Genomic DNA, 12,020 nt, shown 5'->3' on the forward strand with positions numbered 1-12,020 from the left:
AGCTAGTGCGGGGTTGCCTCACCCCGTTTGTATGTAGGGATCCGCTGTAAGTCGGATCCATGTAACCCGGGGACTGCCTGTATTTACACACAGCAGTGAAAGGTTCCAATAGTTTGGAGACAACGGAAAGATTCAGGCAGGTAGGTCACATTATATTCAGTGTCCAAGTCTACCAATAACAATGTAATATTTTAGTAAGAAATTAGTAACTATAATTATTCCACTGGTAAGAAATCAACCACCAGTGCAGTCATATCCCGGCCTGAAGCTTTACTGGATTATAAAATATTGTAGACAGTAAGATGTTGCGGGAGTTGGCTGATACACCTTACCAAATATTATCCATAGTTGATAATTAGTAGATGTACCCAGAGTTGCTCTGGTCTGTAACTGAAGCATTTTTAAAAATAAATGAAAAATATACCTGTGATATTTCAATGATTGTATTTTTCAAAAAACAAAGGCTGGAGTGAGACTTCCGGGGTGAGGAGGGGCAGGGGTAGGTAGCTTATGGGCTATGAGGGCACAAGGTTAGGAGGTGCAGAAGTCAAGGCAGATGGGAGGAGCAGGATTTAGGGCAGGGGACTGGGAGCTTACTGAGGCTGCCCCTGGTGAAGCTGCTCCAGCAGTGACTCCTACCAGGGGGCCTGGGCAGCACTCCTTTACCACTGCCCCCTCCCCTCCAGTTTCCCTCACCCTGCGGCCTGAAGGCTGGGGGAAGAGGGGGGAAAGACACCAGGCTCCACCGGCTGCTGCTCCCCTCCAGAAACCACCCCTTACAGCTTGCAAACTATCTGGTCTGGGGAGGGGCCAGGGGCTTCAACCCTCCAGCCTGCAAGATGCTGGGCAGGTGAAGCTCCAATGATCTCCTTCCCCCCTTCCCCAGTCCTCCAAAGGCTTCCGCCCTGTGGCCTGCAAGCTGTCCTCTCCATCTGTAACACCTCTCAGTGCTGCAGATACCCCCCAGTAGCCACTCTCAGTATTGTGTCCCTCCCTTCTCTCTGCCTCCACACTTTCCATGTTTATAGGAAATAGTCCCAGTCCCAGGACTTCCTGTTTTCCAAGTACAACCAAATCCTGATCTTGGTTTAAGTTAAGGTAAGAGGAAGCTGCCAAATGCGGTAGTCCTAGCTCTTATGATTTAGATGCACAGATGAACTCACAAGCAAAACAAACATAGATAGATAGATAAGAGGCAGGCACCTTCTAGAGCAATTTATCTTGCTGAAAGCACAGGCAGAAAACCCAAGCTGGGACAAGGCATAAAGGGCTCAAAGGGAAAAATCTACCAGTTTGTTACAAGAAGGTTTCATCCATCAAAAAAGTGCAGTTAGTTGTCAGTCACAAATAACTGCACTAACACTGAGACACTGTCTTGCACAGGAGTTCTTCTAGGCATAAACTATGACAAACCAAATAAAAATTCATAAATTAATTTTGTGCTCCTGTGTTGTCATCATACTATGGTATGAAAATGGAATACCAATGGAGACCCAGCTATCTTGGAACTTTTTTCTTTTCTCAGTTTATTTCTCAGCATTAATTGAAATTAAAATATTTCATACTTGCAATGTCTCTGTAAGTATACTGCCGCATTCTGACCTCTGATGTATTATTTTAAATTGCATATTATACTTCTGCACTACAATGTTCTCTTTGGAGTACATACAATCTTGCATTTCACAGAACAGGTATGCACAGGTTTTGGTAGCTTTTTTTAGATTAACCCTTTCCTTGGCTGTGCTAAATACCTATAGGTCTCCATTGAGTTCAATGCAATCTATTACTGTTAAGTATAAAAAAACCCCAAAGTAACCAAGTGCCTATAGAAGCACTTTAGTAAGTTACATATTTGGTTACGCATTCGTACGTCAGTAGCATAAAGTATCTCAAGTCAGTTTAGTAAGAAGTACAATTAAGAAGTCTGTCTCACTAGCTGGATCAGAGCCAAAAAAAAAATACCACATTTATTTTGTACATTAAACTACATATAAAATAAATTATTCATGCACATAAGGCAATACACGTCTGCTCAACTGAAATAAAAATTTGGCCACTATGTAACTATAATGTAATTAAAAAAGCATTACACTTGAAGCAACTGAGAAACTATTTCTACTCTGTCCCCTCTTCCCCAGTGATAATTTACTCCCACACCTACAATTTCCTGTGAAAATTCTATGGTTTCTAGTAAAGTCATCACAAGTGTATCTACAAAGCAGTGGATAAATTCATTTGTCTTAGAACATCTTAAACATAGACCTGATTATGCTGACAAGCTAGAAGACAAAGTTGAACTAAGATACACAACTTCAGCTATAGGAGTTGACGTGTCTTAGTGCAAATTTCCATGGCATCCCCACTGCGGGAGGTTGACAGAAGAAACTCTCTAAGTCAACTTCCCTTACTCGTTGTAACCAGTTGAGTACCAGAGCTGATAGGAGCTCGATTAGCAGTTGATTCCAACGGGTTTAAACTTGCCTACTTGGGCAAAACCAAAACATGCTCCAGCCTAAACCTTTATAATATTGGCATAGAATGGACCTTTTAAACATCTGTGCATCTAAATCATAAGAGTAGGACTAAGAGCTATTAAGCAAAGCAAGATACAGTAAAACTCCATTGGTCCGGCATCCAATGCTCCAACACTCCTGATGGTCCAGCACCATCAGGAACCCGAAAGTGCTCTGGCTGCTTGACAATTGGAGCTGCTCTGAGTCCAGCTTCCCTGATTCAGCCGCTGCTGAAACTGACCAGCAGCTGAATTGGGAAAGCCGGAGGCTGAGCAGCTGGGGTGCTGCCGAGTTGGTCCCATAGTGCTGCCCCTCGAGGCTGCGGGACCAACCCGGCAGCACCCCCGCTGCTCTGCCCCAGGCGTCCCTGATTCAGCCACTGCTGAAACTGACCAGCAGCAGCTGAATCGGGGACGCCTGGGGCAGAGCCGGACTATCGGAAGAAGGGGCTATGAGGGGTCGGGGGTGGCATCCCCTCCCCCACCCCCTTCATAGCCCCCCCTTCCAATAGTCCAGCATATCTGATAATCCGGCACCCCCTGGGTCCTAAAGGTGCTGGATTATCAGAAGTTTACTGTACATAAAAGAAAAATCTAAAAATTCTTATAGGATGCTCGCTTACAACATATTAATTACTTGGAAGAAAATATAAATTTGACTCAAGAACTGGGGGAGTTGTAAATAGTAAAGAGAACAGGTCACTGATACAGAGTAATCCAGATTTCTTGGTAAACTCAGAAACAAATCAATAATGCATGTTTTAATGTGGCTAAATGAAAAGTTAAATATAGCATACATTGTGGGCAAAATTCACTTCTTCAGATGAGATGACTGTGATGGACCCGGCGGGGTCCACACTGGCCCTAGGAGGAGGGTTACCCCCCCGGACATGGAAAAGGGCAACACGGCCGGAAGTGGCGGGGCTGATCCTGGCCGACCAGAGCGAGAGCGCGGGGAAGCCCGGACAAGCCCGCGGCGGGGGAGGCGGGGCCTGACCCGACCCGGCCTGCGGGGAAGCGCCCCAGCAGAGGAGGGCGACCAGCGCTAGGGGGCAGAGCCCTGGGCGCGCGCTGGGGAGAGCCTGGAGAAGCCGGGGGGGGGGGGGCGCACGGAGCCAACCCCCCTGACGTCACTCCCTGGGCGCCCTGAAAAATGGCCAGAGGACGCTGGCAGGGGGCAGGCGGAGAGGTGGCCACACTGGCTTCCAGGGGCACCAAGCCTCCCGCCCCGCCAGGCGAAGAGGGACGGCTCCAGTGGACTCCGGATCGTGGTCGGACGGATCCAGTGGCTCCAGTAGGGTGAGTGACACAGCGGGCGTCCCGCTGGGAAGGCCTGAAGGCGGGGAGTGGAAGGAGCCCAGGGCAGGGCCCTTCTGGCGCCCGTGGGCAGGCGAGTTTAGGGCCACTGCCCCATCTTCCGTGGAGGGTGGCTCGTTGACACCATACTCCACTTAGGGCCCTGGGCTGGGACCCGGAGGAGAGGGAGGGCCCGGGTCCCCCCCGCCTCTCCCCCACACACGGCCCCCTCCCGCACGAAGCATCCCAAGTGACCTAACCCTCCCCCCGTGACAAGGGCAGTGTGAGGACAGTGGTCACATCCCAGCCCTACAGACGCACAACCGCCCTTTGAAGGGGCGGGAAAGGGGCCAGGACCCCGAGGCCCGCGGTCAGGCCAAGCCTCTAGCCCCACTAGGGGTGACGCGGTGGCGGGTCCGCTGAACCCCCCTTTGCCGACTAGGGCAGAGGGGCGGTCGCACCCATCACTTCCACCGTAGGCAGACCCTGCATAGGGATTCACCGGACAAACCCAAGGCGGTGGGTTCGCGGAGCCCCCTCTATTTCCCAGGGGGGAGAAGGGGAGCGGTGCTCGCACCCGTAATCCCGCCACAATGATCTTGAATGATTCCTTATTCCTGAGTGAGTACAAGATGAAGGCCACCATTCTGGGAAGCAATGACTCTGAAAAGGATTTGTGGTTAATCGGCTGAATGTGCATTTCCAGTGCAACTCTGTGGCCAAAAGGGCTAACACAAGTAGGATTAGAGAGGGGGCTGGCAGGCCCTCCAGGGCTAAAGCGGCCCAAGGAGGGCGAGGAGCTGCTCCAGCTCCTACCAGTTAACCAGAACAGGTAAGCCTCACCCATTAAGGGATTACCGGTTAACCATTTACATTCCTAGTCTCTGAGTTGCCGCCTGACCCCGCTCCACTGCCTCTATCAGAGTCAGTATGGGAGGGAGGGAGGAGAGGCTCCGCGAAGCCGACTCTGTCTATGGCCAGCCAGGGCTGCCTTAAACAGGGGCTGTTGGACCTAGCGTGGGACTGCTGAGGCTCTGCCTGTAGCTCCTGTACATATCATGCTATTGGGGACCGTAGGCAGCTCTTGAACATTTCAAAGGGAGAGCAGCAGCAGTCAGACTGTTTTCCTGGTGTCCTCTACCTCTCCTGCCCCCAGCAGCTTTTGAGCCGACTCCTCACAGCACAGTCTCATGCTTCCCACCCTTGCTGCCTGTGAGAGGCAGCAAGGGAGGGGAAGTGACTAGTCAAGTTCCCACTCGACTACCCAATAAGCATTTGCTTATCGGGTAGTCAACTAGTCGCTTACATCCCTAGCAAGAGCTGGTCAGGTTCTTACTACATTTAAAATGCAGAGCTGGAGCAGGGGTAGCAAGCACCCCCCCACTGACCAATCAAATAGTCGATGAAAATTCCATCGATAGTTAGATAAGCTGATTAACCAAAATTCAACATCCCTAGCTAGCAACAGAATTTACTCTGAAAATGACATCACGGGTTCATGTTTATCTCAGCATGTCTGTATCACGCGTGTTCATTTAGTCTACAATTTCAAGGTCAAGCTAGACTTCTTCTTAGCACAACACACTACCACCAGCGATAAAAAATTCTGCAACATGGGCGTGGCTATGTCCACATGGGCAACTGAACGACAAAAATTTTGTCCTTTAAAGGTGCTTAAATATTTCCCGCACACACCCTGGCCCCGAAAGAGAAAAGTTTTGCAGATGAAAAGCATCAGCATGAATAGTGCTTTGTCGGCAGGAGTGCTCTCCTGCTGACAAAGCTAATGCCACCCGTTGGGGGTGGAAGTGTTTTGCTAGCAAGAGCCGACAAACAGTGGCTCTACTGCACATATTTTAGTGACATGGCCTCAGCATGTCACTAAAAGCTGCGTAGCATAGATCAAGGGCTTTCAAATTCTGGGTCACGGTGCAGACCAGGCCTTCCTGCAGCTCCCACTGGCTGCGAATAGTGTACCATGGCCACTGGGAGCTGCAAGCGGACATGCCTGCGGACGTTCAGGTATACTAAGTGTCCCATGACCAGTTAGTGGCTTGACCTTACAAGCCATGATCCCGAGTTTGAAAACCCCTGCTGTAGATAAAGCCTTAGTTAACAACTATGTTACAAGCATAAGTTGGAGTAAAACCAAGCTAGTTCTTTCAACACTGTCGGAGTTAAAAACACTAAAACTATGAATAAGATAGGCAAATGTTAATTTCAATACATACAGTAAGCAGATTTGCAAAGTGAAATGCTGATTTGAAATATTAACTTATCTGCCAATAACAGTACTAAAACTACAGAGCAGTGAAGATACTAGATTACTGCTCAAAACACAATACACTGAATTACAGTGCCTTTCATTCTATAATTTTAGTGTACATTTCTTGACTTCTACATGTTTCCAGAGATGCAAAGTGAAAATTAGAAGTAAAACTTAAATGAAGGAGCCATGTATCTATACAAGTCTTGGACAACAATCTGTAAATAAATGTTTAATAAACTCCAGTTTGATCTCAGATATAAGTTTGTATTCACCCACAGATGTACTTGCACCATGAATTATAAAAATATTTTCATACTACAATAAAAGCTGTTATCCAGCATGTTGGGAGTGCAGGTTAATCAAATAGCCTGGTTAACTGAGAGTTATGCTTTACTAATGCAATACCAATTTCCAAATAATTAGAATATAATAAAATTAATAAAGTATAAAACTGAAAATAGTAATACTGCACTGCAGAGTGGTTGGTTTCTTGAAGAACTTAAGTGTATACAGGTAAACTTTTCTGACACTACACATCACTGTGGACAGCGCATAGTATAAACCCAGATCACTAAAAACATTCTTAATATTAAAATTATATCAAACTAGGGATGTAAAAAGTGGTTTAAAGGGTAACTGTGTAACTGCTAAAAATCATAATGGTTACACACGCACTATGGGCTCTGCAGTATGCAGCTTAGCTTTATATTGCTGAGCCCACAGCAAAACCTTCCAGGGTGGGTCCCATGGGTCTGGAGCATCCCCCTGCTCAAGGCAGGCAGGGAACTGCTCCAGCCCCTATCAGGTGAAGGCTTACTGGTTAACCGATTACCCTTTTACATCCCTATACCAAACATGGAGGGCTAGGTCTACAATGCAGGCTTCTTGCACTAGAACTGTTTTGCGCAAGAGGTCTTGTGCAAGAGCACATTCACACTGCCATGTGCTTTTGCGCAAGAGCGTCCATGGCAGTGTGGATGCTCTCTTGCGCAAGAAAGCTCCGATGGCCGTTTTAGCCATAGGGGTTTCTTGCGCAAGAAACCCCTGTTGCCCGTCCACACTGCCTTCTTGCACAAGAGGACTTATTCCTCGTTGGGAGAGGAATAACTCTTGTACAACAAGCCCTCTGTTCTGAAGCTGTACTGTAAATTTACTTGCGCAAGAATGCGTGTGCAGTGTAGACACTCTAAAAGTTTCTGCATAAGAACAGCTGTTCTTGCAGGAGATGCCTGCAGTGTAGACATAGCCATTGAGTCTTTCTTTAATGATCCATAAGGGCCACATCATCACCACATCATCCAGAAGTGATGATCTTGCAGTGCCTCAGGATCACCACTACAGACATCAATTATCATTGTAGATGATGTAAGAGACTGGAATGAATCTGTAATGATCCTATGACATACCATTTTAAAAAGCAGCTTTCTAGGGTATCAGTTTGCTTATTTCTGCTTCTTTTGTATAAAAATAAGAGTGCAGAATGTGCAACCACATGTGCTAGGGCTTGGCCATTGGTTTTCAAACTTTCTCACTCATGACCCAGTTGAAGAACATTGTTGATGCCTACAACCCAACATAATTTGAATAGAGTTTGGGCTCCACGGTGGGGCTGAGGATGAGGGGTTCAGGACAGGACTCTGGCTTTGGGGAGAGAGGGTTCAGCCTGGGGCAGGAGGGGTTACCTTCAGGGGCTCCCAGTCAGTGGTGCAGCAGGAGTATTAAGACAGGTTTCCTGACTCTCTTGGCACTGCAGACCAGGCTGCACCCTAGCCTGCCAATAGGAGTATGGAGCTAGCGCTCAGGGCAGGGGCAATGCCCTGTGCACTCCTTCCCCACACCACCTAGGACAGGGGGTTAGCAATGTACAGCATGTGTGCCGTAAATGGTGCACAAGCTGATTTTGAGTGGCAAATGAAGAGCTCAGCTTCGCTCCTCTCCCACGCAGCAGGGAGCCAGTGCTGCCGCTGGAGCCCTCCCCCATTCCCTGGCAGCAGGTTAGGTTGAACTGTGCCCAGTGGCGGTGGGAGGAGGCAGCGCTGGGAGTAAGCCGGCCTGGGACTGCAACAGTGGCACCTCTGGGGCCAGCAAGGGACTGTGTGGCTGCAGCAGCGGTTCCTCCAGCGCCCTGGGTCAGCCCAGGAACACATGGCTGCAGCAGTGGCCCCTCCGCTGCTTGGGGCAGGCCCGGGACCGCTGGTGATCAGGCCGCCATGCAGGACAGCTGGGAAGTCACCACACAGTTTTGGCCCCAGATTCAGCCCTGGTAAAGGACTACAGCTGGGTTAAGGCCTTGTGGTTGCTGCTTCTGGGGCAGGAGCTAGGGCGGCAGTGTGGCATGGGAGAGCCAGGGAGCTGCTGTGGTGGAGGATCAGGATGTCATTCTTCTGCTATCATCACTAGAGGAGTGGCACTGGAGACAGAGGCTTGTGTGCTGCTTAAAGTGTCAAACTACAAGCCCAAGATCAGAGAACTCAGCAAGGGAAAGCAAAGCCAAGGATAACACTAAATGGCAAGATCTGCATTTTTATTTATTGGCAACGACTGTGCTAGGCTGCATACTAGTCCTAGTCACTAGATTGAAGATTTGCATTAGCAGATATCAGAAATGCTGGTTAATTGAGGTTTCAGGTTACCTAAGTGCCAGATAATAGGGCTTTAACTATACTACTTTTAGATCACACTGGCTGCGTCTACACTGGTACGATCTTGTGCATAAGCAGCCGCTCTTGCGCAAAAACTTGTTGCCTGTCTACACTGGCTGCATGTTGTTGCGCAAGTAAACTGATGTACTAATGTATGAAATCAGGGCTTTTTGCATCAGAACTCTGACGCTCCTGCTCAGGAATAAACCCTTTTGCGCAACTGTTCTTGCGCAAGAGGCCAATGGAGACAGGCAACATGAATTTCTTGCACAAGAAAGCCCTATGGTTAAAATGGCCATCAGAGATTTCTTGCGCAAGAGAGCGTCTACGCTGGCAAGGATGCTCTTGCGCAAAAGCACATCTCTTGTGCAGAAGCACATGACAATGTAGACGCTCTCTTGCACAACTACTTTAACGCAAGAACTCTTGTGCTAAAGAGTTTTTGCGCAAGATCACGCCAGTGTAGACGTAGCCTTAAGGCTGTAAGCATTTTTCCCTTTACATTCAGTAGTAAGAACATTTACAAACCTGTGTGGGTACAGCACAGCATAGAAATTAGAAGAAATGCTGAGTGAACTGTAAGTGGATTAGGAACTTTCCTCACAAGTATCAGAATTAGTTCTTAAAATTTCTCTGATGAATACTGCTAATTTCTAAATTTTAACCTATTACACTTAAGAAATCTAAAATAAACATTGACTTTGACATCTTATACAATACTGGTTTCAGGTTTAAAAAAGTCTTTTGAAACATTCTAACTCAGGTGAATACTATAAATATTGATGATCATATTAGATAATGGGAAAGATGCTCTCTTAGATCCAGAGAATAGCTATATAATTAGAAGTCTGAACAATAATAGAGGAAAATACTGAGTTTCCAACTGACCAAAGAACAGCCACTTTCATGGATGTCTGAGATAGTAGGACTGATTTAATTATCAGCTCATCACCCTGCCAACACAGAAGCATAGACCCAAGCAATGGCGCTTATTATTATTTTGCTACTACTAAATGCCAGTGTTGAACTCTAGTGAAATGGTACCCATATTTATCAAATGTACTTTGCTCTAATACACTGCCCAACCACGTAACTACATTTTTAGTGACAGACTGGCAAATATAACTTAAAATAGCAATGTAATCTTCCCTTCAGCAAGACTGTCTACTCTTCTTCCAGAGAAAAGTCAGACACCAGTTTCAGTAAAATTTTCCTTAACAGGGCCTCCTTTTGCCCTTATGCTGAACAAAGAACCAGAGTGAAGGACAAAGAGAAGGGGGCGGCAACCACATCACTCTGCCTAACTTGCCAGCATGTTAGAAAACCCTCACCAGGCCCCAACAAAACTGCCGTTTTTTCTGACTACACAAGGTGAGGTAATATCTTTTACTGGATCAACTTCTATTGAGGAGAGAAAGCTTTCTCCCAGAGCTCTTCTTCAGGTCTGGAATTTCTGACCAACAGAGCTACCATAGTAGCAGCACTTCTGGCATCATCATGGGCCGATGATACTGCTCTCCTTATCCCAAACTGTGACAAGGCAATGAAATAGGTACTGCAAAGCAGCCTCATCCCCTCTTTCTTCACTGCAGTCAATATCAAAATTCCCGATCTATGCCACCCATTCTCAATAGGTAGTTCCGAGGCATCTTTCTTTATGTAGAAATTTAGCTCCAAACGAGTGAGCTGAGCAATACCTTTAGCCTAGCAAGCAAAGGGGACAGACGGGTTTCCACTTCAGGGCGTGCTGCCAACACCTGAAACTCAGTGCAACCCAAATCCCAAGCACCGCTTAGCTATGGATGACTGGTTAAGCCACAGGACCTAGTGCGCTGCTGTGATGAGCCGAGGGGCATCCGGAGCCAAGAGGTGAGCGCGCACAGCAACCCGAGCGTCTGCCCGGCCGGGGGAGGCTGCCAGGACCTAGGGGCAGCCGCGGAGATTCAGGACCCACCAGTCGCCCGCTTCTCCTCAAGCGACAGGCAGGCCCCCAGCGGGAGCGCTCCCCCGCCCCGGCAGCTACGCACGAGCCCGGGCGCAGCCCCTGGCGAACCCCTCAGCCCAGCGGCCTCAGGCGCGTCGCTCGGAACCGGGGCTGCGATCGGCCGCCGCCGCCCCGACACTGGAGCGAAGCGCCGCGCCGAGGTGCGGGGAGCGGGGGGGGGGGAGGGGCACGACGGAGAAAGCCCCGTGGGGGGGGGGGGCGGGAGGGAATCGCAGGGAACCAGGGCCCCGCCGCTCACCGTCATAGTAATAACAGACTTTCTTCTTGCCGCCGCCCTGACTGTACGCCATGGGGCCGCCGGGAGGCTGAGGCCGAGCCGGGCGGGAGGGAGGGAGGAGGGAGCCGAGCGAGCGTGAACTCGCGACGCCGGGGGCAGGAGCAACGCACCGACCCGACCATCAACAGCGGGGAACGGGGACGCGCTCACTTTGCAGCCGACCCGGGGGGGGGGGGAAAGGGCCGGGTAGCGCCGCGACTCCCGCCACCAGCTCGGCTGGGCCCGCCCGACACCTCCCCCCCGGCGCTGAATGGGGAGCCGCGCGGACCGACCGTCGGCCGGCCCGAGCGGGAGGCAGCGGCGGGAGGTGCGTCCCTGACAAATCAAATAGGGATGGGGCCTCTCCCCCTGTCGCAGTGTTACACAGTGGTACAGCCCGCCAGACTGCCTGCGCGAGGTAGCGGGCGACGCGCGCGTTCTCTCCCCCTCCCCACAATGGGGACGGTGTCTGCTCATGCGCAAAGCTCACTCCCCTCCCCTCCACCATCGGTCTGAATCGCGTCACGTGCTTGGGAGGAGGCGGGGCGGGGCTGCGCATCACTCCAGGCTCCGCTGTCTGACCCGGCACCCCAGAGGGGCGGCACGAGCGCACCCGCAGCTGCCACCCTGCCCCCGGGTGCGAGGCGGGGCCGGCGTGAAGCGGCCACTCAGACAAGCTCGTTGCAAACAGGCCGCGACTGGTCGCAAATCCCCCATCTTGTCTCCCCATTCTGGGGCGCCATTTCCGATTTAGGGATGGGGGAGGAGGGCTTTAACCAGCATTGCACCCCAGAGGCTACTTATGCACTTGGAAATTCCCGAGTTTTTTTTTCAAGTGGTGTCTCAGAAATCAGCTGACAGGCACAGCGGTCCTAAGTCTTGTATAAAGAAAAATATCACAAATACCCATTAGAGCCCCATTTTAAGGTTATTCCTACGTTTAGAACATGCAGCAGCAAGATATTTCCAACCCCAAATCTTGAGGTGTCAGTTTTGGAGCCTTAATACAAGTTTGATACCATCTTTAGTAGAGAGAAATA

General features: G+C 49.7%; 1 protein-coding gene across 1 annotated transcript in view; it reads right to left on the reverse strand.

Moving 5' to 3' along the window:
• Positions 1 to 11,172, reverse strand: part of HDAC2 (histone deacetylase 2) — a 39,161-nt gene extending 27,989 nt beyond the window's left edge. The window contains exon 1 of the mRNA XM_075924001.1: positions 10,963 to 11,172. Coding sequence (XP_075780116.1) covers positions 10,963 to 11,014 — 52 coding nt within the window. The 5' untranslated portion in view covers positions 11,015 to 11,172. The remainder of the gene's footprint in view (positions 1 to 10,962) is intronic.
• Positions 11,173 to 12,020: the final 848 nt, after the last annotated feature.

Source organism: Pelodiscus sinensis, chromosome 3 (genome assembly GCF_049634645.1).
Source record: "Pelodiscus sinensis isolate JC-2024 chromosome 3, ASM4963464v1, whole genome shotgun sequence".
Lineage (NCBI taxonomy): Eukaryota > Metazoa > Chordata > Testudines > Trionychidae > Pelodiscus > Pelodiscus sinensis.